This window comes from Bufo bufo, chromosome 5 (assembly GCF_905171765.1).
Source record: "Bufo bufo chromosome 5, aBufBuf1.1, whole genome shotgun sequence".
Classification (NCBI taxonomy): Eukaryota; Metazoa; Chordata; class Amphibia; order Anura; family Bufonidae; genus Bufo; species Bufo bufo.
In genome coordinates, this window is record NC_053393.1 from 467,738,714 (window position 1) to 467,756,501 (window position 17,788).

A 17,788-nucleotide genomic window follows, 5' to 3' on the forward strand; every position below is an offset into this window, starting at 1 on the left:
TCTGTTCCGCATTTTGCGGAATGGAATTGCGGACCCATTCATTTCTATGGGGCCGCACGATGTGCGGCCCAGATCCGGAGATGCGGACCCGCACTTCCGGGTCCCCAATTCCGATCCTGAAAAAATCAGAACATGTCCTATTCTTGTCCGCAATTGCGGACAAGATTAGGCATTTTCTATTAAGTGCCGGCGATGTGCCGTCTGCAAAATGTGGAATGCACATTGCCGGTGTCCGTGTTTTGTGGAGCCGCAAAACACACACAGATGTGCGAATGGACCCTTACTGAGGTGGGCAGAAAAATAAGAAAAAGAGCAAACAGCAGGTGGTGCGGTATAGATACAGTTTATTGAATAGCTCATTGGCGATACTAGAATTTGAATTACATGGAATTGCAAAACTATTTATATCCAGGTGCTGGTTTGAAAAAATGTCGAATATTTTTGTGGGAAAACCTCTTTAACTTATGATTACATTGTGTAGTCTTTTTGTACGGGGGGGATGAAGGAGTTTGCAACCTTCGGCCAGGCTACTATTATTGTCAACTTTCTCCAACGAGCCTGTTATCTTATGCGTAGTTTTGCGGGTGTTCTCTTCAGAGATATGCAAAGTAGTTAGCAGGAAACGTCGTGTCTTTGTAAGACAAACAGTAGGCTTTCTTCGAAAAGCATTTCCAGCCTTTGTTTGGCTGATATAAAATATTTCTAAAGCCCCTTTTACGCGTTGTGGTGGTTTGTCTTCTTCACTCCCTTTGATAGGAGTGACAGCACGTAGGTCTCCAAAGAGAGCGCTCTGTTTTGTGTTAGCAGCTGAGCGGTCTGCCTGATCTGTCTAGCGTGACAGATTGTCTGCAACTTCAACAGACCGAATTGGAGACTCTGCTGTGGAATTCATTAGGGGAACCACATTGCTACTTACTCCAAGGGTCTCAAGTTTTAGCAGAACACCAGTTTGTTATTTATTTTAGAAGTGTTAATATGACTGCGAGATTCACTTGTAGCCTTGATCAGAAACACAATTTCAGATTCACACTTTTTCTATAGAACTTTGTGCAACTGATCCAAACATGAACATAGCCGTCACTATACAATTAGGTTTTGTAATCCTTTAAAGAGGACCTGTCCACCATCTTAACATGTCATCTTTAGTAAGTACTTGTCTTCTGAGGCATCTTAGAACTTTCCATTTGGCTACCAGAAATGTATGCATAAGCTCTTTTCAAAATGTGTATCCATATACTGTCTGTCACTGTCCAATCCGTGCAGTCATTGTCAGGCCGTATAAAGATATACCCTATGGAAAGACAGTTACCAGTTTAGTCATGCATTCCCAGGAGGAAGAACAGAGGAAATACATTATAAGAAAAATATATACCAGCATCGTTATTTCTTGGGGAATATTAGTGTTTGCTAAAACAGACATTACCTACCATTTAATGCTTTAAAGAGAGCCTGTCAGCAGGATCAACCCTATTAAAACAGGAATTCTGCCTATTAAAGTTGGTTTGGTTGATTCTTGTGGAAATCGGTTGTAGCATTCCCAAGAAAATACACTTTTATTGTTTATACAAATGAGGGCTTCAGTGCACCTAGAGCCCAGGCTAGCACTCGAAATCGGAGGCCTTGCCTCTTGATGCAATGAGGCTCTCATTTACATAAAGAACAAGAATCTTATTTCTTGGAAAAACACAACCAACTTTCACAAGACATATGTCAATTTAATCATCAGGATTAACCCTACTAGTTACAACGTAGTATACCTGGTGTAATAGAGTTGATCCTGCTGACAGCTGCTCATAAAGAGGCTGTCTGACCACCCCAGTGGTTGGAATCTGCATGCATGTGTATGAGGAAGTCAGGAGAGATAGCTGTCGGCTAAACTGCTGTAAAATGTATGGCCAGTAGAGATGAGTGAACCGATTCTAAACAAATTCATCTAGAATCTCCCAAAAATTCTGATTTTAGCTGCATCTGAATCTTTTGCGATTCAATTCAAATAAATCTCTCATAATGGCATCCACCATTTTGCAGGTTAGAAAATAGCCAAAAAAAGGATAATTTATGGACCATGTTTTAATATGCATATAAAATCAGACAGCGGAGTGAGTGTTTTAACAGGCTGTTACCACCAGCTCCCATCCGTTGATCCATAGTCAAATAGGTCACTGTCACTTTGTCATTAAAGGGGTATTCCCTTCTGAGACAATGGGGGCATATCGCTAGGATATGCCCCCATTGTCTGATAGGTGCTGGGACCCACACCTACACCGAGAACAGAGCGGGGAAGGTGGTGTCCGGAGGACCCCATAGTAGTGAATAGGAGCGCATCGTGCTTACTTGGCCACCAGTCCCATTCATTTCTATGGGGCTGACGTAAATAGCCGAGCCATCACTCAGCTATTTTCAGTGGCCCCATAGAAATGAATGGAGGGTGGCTACGCGTGCGCATGCGCAGTGTACCCTCCACTACTTTCGGGCCTCCGTTCTTAGTCTCCGTCTATCAGACAAATATCCTAGCGATATGCCCCCATTGTATGAGATAGTAAAACCCCTTTAATAATGCTGTCTTGGTGTTATAGGCCTTGGACATAGTCCTCGGAGACCTTGGAGTGTCGTACATGACTTTATGGGCCTTTGTGACCCGTTTGATTTGGGTCGAATTTATTGTGACCCGAATCGATTCTGCTGACTGATTTGTTAGGATCGGCTCCGAAACATATTTCAAAAAAATTGCTCATCTCTAATGGACAGCTTTAGGCTTTCAGGTTTTCTGTGTAGCTAACCCTGACCACCTGATCATATATTTCTCACCAGGGTTACCTTTGAGAGATCCTTCCCTTTACCCATAGACAGTATTCTGTTACTTGCTCATGGCAGTGTTTATGTAGCCATTAGACCATTTGCTTATCAGTTCCTTTGTGCATAAAATGTAAAACTATGTAAAAATCAATATACAAAAGCTTTGAAAAAAAAAGACCTGTATAAATCCCAGCAATGCACAAAGGCCAGCGCTTGCCGCATAAAACACCTACTTTGTAACTGGTCTTAAAGCACAGCTTCAGTGGGAATTGCAAAATAAAGATAAGGCTTATCCTTAATCGTTCCTTACACGACACTATAAATTGTCAGCGCCGGCTGTGTCTGCTGGAGTTGAGCATGTTACCATCTGCCATCAAGGATAAGGTAGAACAGTTCATGGAATGGTCTCTGAAGACCACTCGCCTCACTCAATTCATTTCTTGGAAGACGAGGCCTGTTCAGCTTTGACAGGGTCACTTTGTCACCTAATATTTAAATTTGGACTAATAGGTCTGTTGCCTTTCACTTGTATACCAATAATGTAAAATTGGTGAAGCTAGTCTCCCAATTTGAAGTTAAAGAGGTTCTCTGGGAATTAATAAAATTACTGAAAATACTTAAACATTACTTTATTATAAATACAATGACTTGAGAAATCCTCAGGTGAAATAAAATTACCGCCATCCTATTAGCACACAAAAAAACGGTCCTAATCACGGTCCTAATCACACAGCAGGACAAGTTACTTCACAACACTGAGCTAAAGATCTGCCTCATCCTCCTCTCTGCTCTACTTGTCAGGGATCATGATCCTGAATACAGCTGATGAGATCTTCAGCTGAATCTCTGTAGGAATGGAGTTCATGAGGAGACATGAAGTACAGAGAAGACTGACAAGACAGGCTGTGGTAATGGAGACTGCATACAAGTGCTGCTGCTCATTAGCCACATCTCCTCCATCCTCTCTGTACTTCATGTCTCCTCATGAACTCCATTCTACAGAGATTCATCTGAAGATCTTATCAGCTGTATTCAGGATCATGATCCCTACTAATTAGAGCAGAGAGGAGGATGAGGCAGCTCTTTGGCTTAGAGTTCAGATGTGACTTGTCCTGTGTGATTAGGACAGGTTTTGTGTGCACTAAGCATTTTCAGTAATTTTATTTTATTAATTCCCAGAGAACCCTCTTTAAGAGAACCCTCTTTAAGCATTTTCAGTAATTTTATTTTATTAATTCCCAGAGAACCCTCTTTAAATTCCGAGTTTTATTTAATCAATCATCTTCAGTACTTTCTCAATATTATCCTATTTTGAGTAGACAGGTAGACATCACTATGATAACTATGCCTGCTTTTATAGCATATACCTCCACCACTGTATAGTCTCTATTTCAGTGTTTCCCAACCAGTGTGCCTCCAGCTGTTGAAAAACGACAACTCCCAGCATGCCCGGACAGCCTTTGGCTGTGCAGGCATGCTGGGAGTGGTAGTTCTGCAACAGCTGGAGGCACACTGGTTGGGAAACACTGCTCTATTTTACACATGGTCAGATGCATACATACAGCAGGGTAATCTCCAGGAGGAAGACGTGTATTGCCAGGCACATCTCTCCATGCATTTAGCTTGATATTCTAAATGACTACTTATCATATAATTATATATACTGTTCCAAATATCCTCAATTTAAATCTACTCTGACACCACAATAATGTTGTCACAATCTGTAGACATAAGTCATGCTCCTAACAACCAGTTATTTGCATTTGAGGAAACACAAGATTAATGAGGCTGTGCACATAAAAAAAATTCTTTTTTCAGAAACAGTTCCACACGGCTATGATTTGTGATCCGCTATACCACCCACGACCTGCGTACAACCGTGGCACTAAAGCCCTCATTTGTTTTTTCTGAAACACCACAACCGATTTTCATGAAACAGGTGTTATTTATATCAGCAAGATCAACCGTACCAAGCAGTATGGCTGGTTCCATAGGGTTGCTCTTGCTGACAGATGCTCTTTAAAGGATTTCTGTAGTATTTCATCTTCACGCTCAGTGCATTATAATGATGTATGATAGATGTGCCCCTTACAGTTCTATGTTTAGTGGAGAAAATCCAATTGATAGAACCCTACAAAAAGAAACTGGTGCTTCTGGGCATGGTTCTGGTGGACTAGTGGTGAATCCATCTTTCCGATCCTTCTCTCCCCCAACATTTGCCATCAGAGAAGAGATGGTCAATCCGCCATGCCAAAATTGGCAGGGTTGGCTGACATTATGCTAATATGTATAGTTAGCTATAGTCATGTCCTTCTTGTATGAGATGCCGACCACCAGTCCACTCTCTCAGACAATGGGTGGCCTACTGACACACATGCCTTGTTCCTGTTAATTCTCTATGGAGATCTGAACACTTTGAGTATGAATGAGCAAAGGATTGAACATTTAGACTTGTGGATGTATGATCATTTATAGGTCCAGAATATTTCAATGAAATAGTTTGAGTCCAATGAAAACATTATTTAAATATGTGATCCCTTTCATCTTTTGATCTCTGGGATGGCAGTGATTCCAGCACATCCTGCTTTGGTACATTATGTAGAGAGTGCGTACTCTACTTGACATTTGACATCTTTTCATGGACTTCACCCACGTGTGACGCTTGCCTCAGATACTGGAGCACTATAGTTGATTAGTAGGCTAGAAGAAAAACAGATTCTGTACACTTTGATCTGTGCTTATATAGAGAGAGAAGCACGGCTGAAATAGTCTTCGCTCCCATTATCTTCCCTGGGCTGACTGCTGACCTGCCTTTGTCAGAAAATTCCTATGCTGTGATGATAAAGTTCTGGGCTGTGTAATACACTAATAGCCGGTCACCCTGTCAACATAGTAACACCCTAGAGCACCAAAACATATGGTAACCCATTTCATTCTGGAGAGATCTCCAGAAAGAAAGGAAAAAATTCCTATAGCTGAATATGCACCAGAATCCATGAACTTCTTGAATCATCTGCTGGTTGTGAATATTCAAATTTCAAGTGTGTTATAGACAGCATACAGAACATAAAAAACATAAAACCTGCAGAAGTCTTCTGTGGGGTACCCCCAGCCCCACCCGAGAAGACGCATGTGTAGCACTAGTGACCTGACTGAAGTCCATCAATGAGACAGGTGGTAGACTTAAGCTAGCACCAGTTTCAGGTCTTCAGTAAAAAAAATCTTCAAATGTATTAAATCCAGCCCAGAAATACAAACGCATTTCAGACTACAGATCATCCATAATCATAACCTGAGTACGTTGCTCATGAGTAAGATGATTTGTATCCCAAAATGCATAGGTACACAGGTGATGAGTAAGGATCTGTAGTCTGAAATGTGTTGGAGCTCCTGTGCTGTACTGTGGATTTTCTCAATGGATTTAACAAATTTGAAGATTTTCTTTTTTTTTTACTGAAGACCTGGACCTGCTGGATTTTGTTCTTTATTAGTATTGTTGGACTGCCTCCCCTAGTGTCTGTGCACAGAGCAAGGTCTGTGTGTGACAGGTGAGCTGATCATTGACTTTTGTATAGGTAACATTGCCACTGTAAGTTATTCTTCATGCCTTGGGTAGTTACAGTATTTGTGATGTCACACTACTGGCAAACCCATGAAAAGGGTCCCACAAGGTCCCACTGTCCACTAGTTTGAATAGAAATCTTTCCTTCTAGATTCACAGCGAGCCTCTAAGAGCAACAGGGGCGTTGTCATTACACCTAGAGGCTCTGCTCTCTCTGCAACTGCTGTGCTCTCTGCACTTTAAAGGACAGGACCAGGCAGCAAAAACATCATCAAGCCTAGTGCTGTGGAGAGGACGCTGTAGTTGCAGAGAGAGCTGAGCCTCTAAGTGTAACGGCAACGCCCCTGTTGCTCCTAGAGGCTCATTTGCATATATTAAAACATCATTTTTCTCAGCAATGCGGGCGCATATGAACATGGGACCAACACAGATGCCTTCAGCTGCCAAGCGCACATGTAACAGGTCAGCCAGTGTCATGGGTACAAATCTGCTGACAGATTGTTTTTAAAGCGCCATACAAAATGGATGATATGGCCATATGCACCATGCACACGACCGTATGTATTTTGCGGTCTGCAAAACACAGATCCGCAAAATATACGGATAACATCCATGTGCATTCTGTATTTTGCGGAACGGAACAGCTTGGCCCTAATAGAACAGTCCTATCATTGTCCATTATGTTCTATTTTTTTTGCGGAACGGGCATGCAGACATACGGAAACGGAATGCACATGGAGTAACATCAGTTTTTTTTTGCTGACCCATTGAAATGAATGGTTCCGCGTACGGGCCACAAAAAAACAGAGCGGACACGGAAAGAAAATACGTTTGTGTGCATGAGGCCTTAGACTGTGTTCCTTTTTCAATTTTTTTTTCACCGGTGCTGTTCTTAAAGTGCCGATTCAAGCCGCTAGCATATGCCGTGAATGTTTACATGGAGATATGAGTGTGTCACGTGCTGGATGCCAAACCGGTGCCTTAACATATTTGGGCATCAGCTTACCAAATAATGAGGTCAAAAATGATATTCCTAGATGTCTGAATGACTCCATCATGAATTATTATTAGCGGAACACCCTGTAAACGTGTCCGTTATACCCCCTCAGCTCCTCCTAACATCCCAGCTTCTCATGGTACATAACATGACCCTGTGCAACGTCAAGTCTTTCATGTAGAGACGCCCCCGGATAGTTAAGTGCAGTTTTAATCTGAGTCAGTGTGCTCTGCCGAGGTTAATAATGATTTGAATGGCTGAGTTCTTTTTGAGTAAGTGCTCATTTGTATCTCTAATATGCTCCTGTAGAGTATCACCTATCACGCACGCGTATTGACATTGCTAAGCAAATATGACAGTCACGCTTGGGAAAGGCACATCAGGGCCGAAGTCTGGGTGACTGGAGATTACCTATGGATGGTAACCAGGCAGGTCCTAGAAGGGACGGCCTGGAAGATCTGCTGTATGGAGGGATTAAAGTATTATAGTCTCCTGAGAGCATCACTTCCATATTATCACAAGTCAAACACGGCTTGGTCATTAGCATCTCAGGTTACATATCATTTCCAGCTGAGCTGAGAAAATGAGCTTTTCTGGAAGGTGCGAGTGCATGTGTGTGTTTCCTCACCGCGCAGAGTACCGGCTTCACACGGGGTTGCTCAATTTACCATCCATATTTGTTGTGCAGATGCAACCATTTTGCTCAAATTTACTAGGTCCAATGAATGAATGTTTAGCAGGTCCCTTATGTCCTTCTTCTCAGAGATGCTCTTTTTATGAGCATGAGAGCTAATAGAGCAGGACTAATCAGCAGAATGCAGCTTGTATTCAGCCTAAAGTCTGTATTACACAGGCCGATTGAGCAAGCGATGGTCAGGAGGGAAGCGTTCCCTTCCGGCAATCGCTTGTTAGCTAGCAGAGGAGATCACTGCTATTACATGATCTCCTCCACAGCATGGAGACGAATGATCTCTATGCTATCACTCGTCCCCATACTGTCTAGTGCATTGCCGGCGGCGGATCGTAATTAGACACCACGATCTGCCGTCGGCAAGTGCTGATTTTTAAGCACGTTTGCTTGTTCATCGGGCAATCGACAGCAGTATTACACTGCAAGATGATTGTTAATGAGCGCTCATGTGGATGCTCGTCAGCGATTATCGCCCGAAAAATCGGCCAGTGTAATACAGCCCTAAGGCCTCTTTCACATGAGCGTGACGGATTGGCTCCGGATGCGTTCAGGGTGCGTTCAGTAAAACTCACAACATTTTGCAAGCAAGTTCAGTCAGTTTTGTCTGCAATTGCGTTCAGTTGTTCAGTTTTTTCCGCGCGGGTGCAATGCGTTTTAATGTGTTTTTTCACGCGTGTGATAAAAAAACGGAAGGTTTACAAACAACATCTCTTAGCAACCATCATTGAAAAACGCACTGCATCCGCACTTGCTTCCTGATGTAATGTGTTTTTTACTGAAGTCCCATTTACTTCTATGGGGCCAGGGCTGCGTGAAAAACACAGATTGTAGAACATGCTGCGTTTTTCACGCGATGCAGAACTGGTGCGTGAAAAAAAACGCTCATGTACACAGACCCTTTGAAATGAATGGGTCAGGATTCAGTGCGGGTGCAATGCGTTTACGTCACGCATTCCCCCCGCGTGGAAAACTCGCTCGTGTGAAAGAGGCCTAAGGCTTGTATTAGACCAGCAGATGTCTTGCAGATAACGATTATAGATCGAAGGTTTTGCGACTCGTTTGTACTTTCACTCAATCGTTCGCTACAAAGCTAAATGCTTGCTCATGAAGGTGGGCTTCAGATGGAAGAACGCCTCTATGGGATCTATAAGCGAGTAGACGACTCCATATTACACAAATGGAGCTGTGACTGAGGAATTTTTTAGCAGGATGAAAGATCACAATTGGTAAGAAATTAGCGATTGCTTGCTGGTAGTTTAATCGCTCATACTTATTACATCTCGCGAGGCTCGTTCCTATTAACGACATTCGGTGCAATATTCACTTAGTCTAATATAGGCTTAAGGCTTTGTACCTAGGTTCTCAGTCTGTGGTATGTGCACCCCAGGAGGGTCGCCATGTCACTAGTGGATTCTGGCGCTGTATATATACTGTGGTTTACAGTAGTACTTTTATATATTTTCTTGGCTTTACACCGATAATATAGTAGTGATTTTAAAGGAGTTGACTCCTAATGGGGAATGCCATTGGGATTCTCCTACTCAGTACTCCCTTTCTTTCTCCCAGATCGGGAGCCCCTAAAAAAAAAACTGCTGTTACTCTGGCACATATTAGTACTGCAGAAATGTCTGCTTGTCTCCGGCTTCCCCTTGCATGATCAGCTGTTTCATCGCAGTGACTACCAGGGGCGGACTGGCCATAGACCCTACAGGGAAATTTCCTGGTGGGCTGATGCCCAGAGGGCCACCCAAGCCCTCCTCTTGCCCAAAAGCCAGGTACATAAAGATCTGATGCTCTCAGCATTAATTAATTTAGACAGTATTTTGTGCTGCACTGTGGTATCTGGGGCCACTTTTAGTTTTTTTTTCCAGTCTACCCCTGGTGACTACCATATAAAAGGGGCTTTCTGTGATGAAGCAACTTTAAAGGGTTTTTATTGACATTCTTTAAAATATGTATTTATGAAGGTAGCTGCAATTTTGTAATATATATTTTTTTATTACCTTTATTGCTCCTATCTTCGTTCTGGCCTGTGATCACATGACCATGTCCATGCAGCTCTTTCTTATATCCTGTGATGTTATAGGAGTGTCTATGTCACTAGCTGGGTGGGAGGAGCTATAAACTAGCTGGGCGTTGTTGGGGGCATAGAAGAAAGAAGTGCATCATGGGTTTGGTTGGATGCAGCAACAGGAAGCGCTACATACAGGATGGAAACAAACCAGAGGGATTTATTTAGATGGCGAAAACGGGTCAGGAGAGTCCAAAGTGATATAAAGCATGGGGAAGATGTACAGGACGTAAGCAATTATATGAATATATCTGTTAAAACCATAGTAATCCCAGAAAACCTCTTTAGGGAATGTTCTTTCACTCTGTAAAAATGTGTTGAATGAATAATGTGTGATTACTCTAGCAATACTGGGTTATAATATCTATTGTATTGTTTAGTGTATGATATATTCATTTTTTTTATTATAGTATGTATCCTGTATCTTTTATTATATCACAAATTCATATTTTTATATTTTAAAGAAAATATCTACATAAAGAATGGAACAAAAGACGCTTTACTGTGTGGGAATAGCAGTGATGCCGGGTAAGTAACACATGGAAATTTAGATATTTTATTATAATGATATATTATATTACTATGCTGCCACAGAGCTTGTAATGCATTTTCATTGGCAGGCCAGGTGAGTGAAAGTAATAGTATGCCCATTTCTGAGAAGCTTTTTGTATAGATTGTGTAGGGCACCACTACATTTTCTACACTGGGATATGTAACATGCCTGGCCTGTTGTACCAGTAGTGGGAGAGAATCCTAGCAGGCTTGCTTTTTGTTGGCCAATTTTATTGTTTGCTTCCAAGGTAAACTGCAATCGAGTGTTCTCGCAGCTGCTCACCATTCCCATAGGAGTACCTGCATGTGTGCACAAGCCTAACCCGTATGTTATTGGAAGAATTATTCATTTTAAAGAAACTCAGCAGTAGATAGACCACAGGTCCTTCTGCTTCTCTTCTACATCTTAATGTATAAAAAAGTATATATAAATACACAAAAAAAAACAATTATGTTAATTTGAGTGGTTTACAGTAGTCTGGACAAATAGCAGTGTCACCACGTGGCTCCGTTGTATCGTGATAGGCAATGGCTTAAACGTTATCAAGCTTTGCTTGGCAATTAGCATCAGTGACAAACTTGGTCTTTAGAGAGTCTAAAGGACTCCCCAATGAAAAATTATAGTAGTTTCACCAGAAACAGTATATGTATTGTTCCAAGCTACAAGCATAGGGTCTGAGCTGAACTTCTGCTTGGTCAGAATTTAGATGGATCCAATATGTGAAGCCCTACTCAATCTACAATGTGAGCAATCTGCCATATTCATGGATTCATGATTGGTCATGTCCTATTGACGTACCTGTGATTATTTACAAGTGACAGATAATAACTAAGGCCGATTACTGTTGCACGTCCTGTGATGACAGGAAGCAAAATAATTGAATGCTGTGGACCATCCAGAAGAATATACACACATACTAAGAAATGTAACTACTACCGTGTGCAATACACCTTGTCGAATTGAATGGGTCCAATAAAGTGAAGTATTTTGAGTTTTATAGCTGTGAATTTCCGCCATTCAATGCCATTGTTTTTGTATTTTTTTTTGTCTAAATAGGTTCAAAATTCTCTGATAATTTATTTTATAATGTATCTTGATAGTAAAGTCACCTGCATGGGCATAGTTATGATATAACCTTCTGGATGCCTGCAGTCACCACCATGGGGAGATAAGGAGTGCACTGCTTACTCCCCTACATTGAATCCCGTAACACAGTATGCAGTAAGCTCCCCTGCACCCTCTAGTGGCAGCAGCCACCTGCTATATGTTAAAAAATAAGTCAGCACAGAATATAGGAACTGAAAATAACATGACGATAAAAGGTGTTATTGACCAAACCTTAAAAGCCGTGAATGATTATTTACTAGGAAATTGATTAAGCATACTGGTCAATGGTTTTTCGGTATATGATCAAGTATCTGCTGATTTGTTGATACAGCCTATTTTTTTTATATTTTTTTATATTGCATGTATCATCTGCTTAAGCCAGTACACATTGCTAGTAATACTGTGTTCTTAGGGTGGAAGTGCTCATTGTATCAGAGATTATGTTATTCTGTATGTAACATTAGTTACACAATCTAATACTAGTAATGATAGTGACGGTCATTTTTACATGTCTTCTTTCCTGCAATCATTAGAGAAATTAAAAATATTAATTCATCCACCAAATGATGAAAGGTTAGGTGTCCTTGTCAGTGTAATAACTAATATGCAGAGAAGGAGTGTCAACAGATCAATGGGATTTTACATTAAGTCATCATTCTGAAGGGTATTTAATGCATTATACAGTACCTGCTACTTAACTCAATATTTTTGCTGCAGGCTTTAACCTTTGATTTTTTTTGCTTACCCCTCTGGGAATAGTTGTAGAATTCTTTGGTTGATGATGATCTATGTGTTTTGGCGTTAGATCACGATCAATGTGCCAAGAATCAAAACCCATAAAACTAGGTAGAGGATAAGATAAAATAATGCAAGTGATACACATACTGCATTCTAATTTATTAGTACAGGTGCATTATGACTTTAAAGAGGACCTCTCACCGCTCCTGACATGCCTGTTTTAATAGCTTCATGCATTCCTCATGTAATAACAATTCTGGAGCATCTATTCTATGGCTCCATTTTGTTCCTTTCCTTTATTATTTGTACTAGAAGTTATAAATTAATTACTATCAGTCTGCTGTAAGAGTACAGAGGGGAGGTAACAAGTTGGGTGTGCCTGCACAGTATGAAAATGGCAGCACTGATTGGATAGAGTGAGTCTGTGCAGGTACACCCCCTCAACTGGTTACCTCCCCTCTGTACCCTTACTGCAGACTGCTAGCAATTCATCCATAACTTCTAGCAGGAATAAAAAAGTAATGGCACAACATAAAGCCATAAGAATAGATGCTTCAGAATTGTTTTTACATGGGCAGTGCATGTAGCTATTAAAACAGACATGGTGAAAGGTCCTCTTTAAGGCCATTTGCAGAGCATCTTTACCACATGGCAACACATCTTTCTGACAACATGCCACCTTTTCTGGAAACACACCTCCCTCTCTGGAATCACACCCCCCTTTCTGGAAGTGCACCTTCCTCTCTGGAATCACACCTCCTTTTCTGGCAGCGCACCTCCCTCTCTGGTCGGACACCTCATTCTGTGGCAGCATACTTCCTTCTCTATGGCAGTATAGCTCCCTCTTTGGCAGCACACCTTCCCCTCTGGCAGCACACCTCCTTCTCTGAAAGCAAACCTTCCCCTCTGACTACATACCAGACTCTATTGCAGAACAATTCCATTCCTTCAAAAGACACTTCCTTCTCTGGCAGCACACATTTTGCTCTGCTAGCACACCTCCTTCTCTGGCAGCATACCTGACTGTCTGGCAGCACACCTCCTTTTATTGGCAGAACACCTCTCTTTCTGGCAGCACACCACCTTCTATAATCTCACACCTCCATCTCTAGCAACACACCTCCATCTCTAGCAGCACACCTCCTTCTCTGGCAGCACACCTCCTTCTCTGGCAGCACACCTCCTTCTCTGGCAGCACACCTCCTTCTCTGGCAGCACACTTCCATCTCTAGCAACACACCTCCATCTCTAGCATTGCACCTGCTTCTCTGGCAGTTTCACAATATAGGTGGAGGGGAGGAACACCAGAATGACCACAGAAGGAAAATGACCCGAAACTAGGCCTCCCGGCTAGGGAAAGGAAGAAGCTCACCACCTAGGAAACCCTAAACCTAGCCCTGACTCCTGTCAGAATGAATAGACCCTGAAGGTGGGAATATTCATACACCGTAAACCTAGGCCCTAGAAACCCTGAAAATGCCTAGGTGTAGTGACAGGGTCTGAGACCACTGGTTCCTTCCCAGATGAGCAAGATGAGGAAACAATGAGCAAAAGGGGAAAATAAAAAAACAAAGGCAAGTACACTTATCTTCAATAGAAAATGGATGAGCATCAACTCAGATGAGGACAACACACCAGCTCTTCCAACTCCAGGCAGATAATATCAACCGCATGGTATGAAGTATGAGTCCAGACTAAATAGAGAAGCAGTGATGACCACAAGCTACACCTGAGACAAGAGGTGCGGTCATTCCAAACAACAACACTGCAACAAGTAAAAACAGATAGGCTGTCAGATAACTTAACATGCAGCTAGTCTGTCAGATCTTCTAACCTATGTCACAGGAGGGACCATGACAGGCAGCACACCATCCTCTCTGACCGCATAACTCCATCCCTGGCATCATACCTGACTCTCATGCAGCACACCTCCCATTACTGGAAGAACACCTCCCTCTCTGGCAGCACACCTCTTTCTCTTACAGCACATCTCCCTCTCTGGCAGCACACCTCTTTCTCTTACAGCACATCTCCCTCTCTGGCAGCACACTCCCCTTTACTGGCAGAACACCTTCCTCTCTGGCAGCATACTTCCCATTACTGGAAGAACACCTCCCTCTCTGGCAGCACACCTCACATTACTGGAAGAACACCTCCCTCTCTGGCAGCATACTTCCCATTACTGGCAGAACACCTTCCTCTCTGGCAGCATACCTCCCTTTACTGGCAGAACACCTCCCTCTCTGGAAGCACACCTCACATTACTGGAAGAACACCTCCCTCTCTGGCAGCACACCTCACATTACTGGCAAAACACCTACCTATCTGGCTTTACTTGCAAATTACCTTCCTCTATGGCAACACACCTCTTTCTCTTACAGCACACCTTCCTCTCTGGCGGCACACCTCCCTCTCTGACAAGACACCTTCTTTTATGGTAGGACATCCATTTTCTTCCATCAGAATAATTCTTCCCATTCTGACAGTAGATATCTTCTCTTTTATGGTAGCATCTAATTTTATATTGGACAGAATGAATGAGCCATATTCACAATGGCTGGCAGGAAATCAGATTGAATGAATTTCACTCTCACTATAAATAAACCCATTGACAATACCTTATATGCATACAAAAGATTTTGAGAATTTAGACGGATACTGTCCGTGTAGCATTCACATTTTTTGTGGAATGGATTCAATAGTCCGTGGTCTGCATTTTGCAGCCACGTATAGGACATGTTCTATCATTTTACAGAGGGGACATATGGAGGAGGAAAGCACATGGATCATCATCCAGACCACAGACCCACTGAAGTTAATGCGTCTGAAAAATAAAAACGCAGATTGCACATGGACTGCATCCATATTTTGTGTATCGGAGATTTGTGGACCGCAAAACGGATACGGTCGTGAGCATGGGGCCTAAAAGAGGTTCTGTAGCTGCTGAAGTATGTTTTTTTTCTTGTATGGTACATGATACAAGCATGAAAATTGTAGGTCATAAGATAATATGTCACTCGTCAGCTTTATTGATTGACTCTTCTGAAAGAGTTTTTGTACAGCAGTTTAGGCCTATCCTAATGAAAAGCAAACATCTATCCAGTTCATTCTTAAAGAAATTTAGCAACAGCTAGGCTCTAAGCTTAATTGTTTAGGTATGTCCACATGGGCCGCAGATTCAGTGGCACACCAGAGCAAACTTTTTTTTTTTTCCTTTGCGCTCTGGATTTACTGTGAATTTCACTCCTCTTCATCGAAAGGGGTGAAAATCCTCAGCAAGAATAGACCCGCCGTAGATTTCTACAAATCTTCAGCATACATATCTGCTACCTATGAACACACAGTGAAGTTTTAACAGTATTAGAAGTAATTTTTGTAATGTTTTTGTCAACTAAGTAACTTGTGTGTATCTTTATATGACAAAACTTAATAAAAAATATATTTGAAAAGGCAGAAGTAATTACAGTATATGCCTACAGCCTCACAATTTATTGGTCTGCTGTGCTCCTTGGTGCCTTGTAACATATCTACAATTTACAACACATGGAACAATATCCTTTATAACTGTGCCAATTTAATATATTTCACAAGTGGCACATGGGGGAAGACAACGCTGCGGGAAGCCAACCGCACCAGCCAATCAACGGTCAAGCTTTTATTGGTCTAACAAATGAACCCAATGTAAAATGAAGAATCTTTGTTCCAGTGTTAGAGATTTACCTACTTGAGTAATGTTAAACACATAGACTGAACGTTACTGTGTATTTCTATTAGAAATTATATGAATGATAGAATGGAGGCCCAGTGTGATGTATGCTAATTGACAATTACAGGTTTCATTGCTTTACTTATCTTAGGGGCTGCGGCACAAAGCTCCTTGTGTTATATATTGTATCCTTAATTGTATTGTAGCCTTGATTCCCTGCCAATTTCACCTTTGATTTACGGACTTTAACAAACCATGATGAATTACCCTCACCATGGATTAAATATGTGTTAAGATGAAATAAATAGTTCAGGGTTTGTTTAACCCCTGGGAATGATACACATACATATATACACAAGATGCAATTGGAGTAAAGGGTGTATTAGACTGGCAGAATTTCTGGCAGATCATCGCTAACGAGCTGGCAGTGTAATACCGCCGCCGATTACCTGATCAACAAGCGAACACCCGTTCATGGTGAAATCCCAATCTGTCAAAGTGTCTAATCACGATCCGCTGCTAGCAAACAATGATTCAGTATGAGGGCGAGTAATGACATTAGCGATCTCTCCTCCCCATGCTGTGGAGGAGATCGCTGCATGTAATAGCAGTAGTCTCCACCGCTAACAAGCTTCCTTCCAGACAATCACCTGCATAATACAGGCTTAAGAAGCTAGAAAGAAAAAGGGGGTCAGTCAGCACATCCCAAAGCACAGGGGCACGTTGCTATGGCTGAGAACCACACTGTAAAACAAAACATGCAATGCAACAGCTCTCTGCAAACCAAATAAAGTACAAAATTGCATAATAATTGCAAGTGCTATACTTATAAATTAGAGATGCTTGGCAAATCATTTTGTACTAAATTATTTGAGCCCGTCTGCCGCACGTCAAGGCGATCTCTGTAAGACGGGTTCCTAACACTAAATTCTCCCTGTTATGTGCCATGACGGCTACCATACAATTCACGGAGTGTAGGTTCCACATGCATGCTGGGCCTGCTTTAATTTCTGTCATTTTTGGTGCCAAAATGGCCTCCATTATATCCAAGGAATGCAGGTAACAACATGCATGCCGGGCCCACTCCACACCAAGCTACACGTACATTCCTGTGTAAATAGAATTTCACAATAGTTACAATAAATGTTGGCCATACGATGAACACAGTAGCTAATTAAACATTTCAATCTATTTGCAAAATCTCTTAATTGTAGAAATTAATCTCGGGTTATATTTATTTGAATAGGGAGAGAGCATTGGAAATGCTCGAGTTCCTTCAAAAACTGTGTGCAAGTGCACCTAGAAGAACTGATGATGTCTTGAAGGGTGTTCACACCAAATATTGATTTGATTTAGGTTTCTTTTTTGTTCATTCACTTTGCATTTTGTTAATTGATACAAATAAACAGTTAACACTTCTATTTTAGAGTATTCTTACCTTGTGGGTTTTTTACACACCTGCCTGATACTTTTGCATAGCACTGTATCTATGATTCATCTGCTTCATTGTCTATGGATTTCTGTAGTAGATGTACAGTAGATATACCTTATAGTAGATATAGGAGAT

At 41.7% G+C, this 17,788-nt stretch overlaps 1 protein-coding gene across 15 annotated transcripts in view; it reads left to right on the forward strand.

The window, feature by feature from the left end:
• Nucleotides 1–17,788, forward strand: part of LOC121002352 (sodium channel protein type 4 subunit alpha-like) — a 450,413-nt gene that overhangs the window by 160,291 nt on the left and 272,334 nt on the right. For all 15 annotated transcript variants that reach the window (XM_040433808.1, XM_040433805.1, XM_040433807.1 and 12 more), the window contains one exon: nucleotides 10,582–10,645. In XM_040433808.1, coding sequence (XP_040289742.1) covers nucleotides 10,582–10,645 — 64 coding nt within the window. The remainder of the gene's footprint in view (nucleotides 1–10,581; nucleotides 10,646–17,788) is intronic.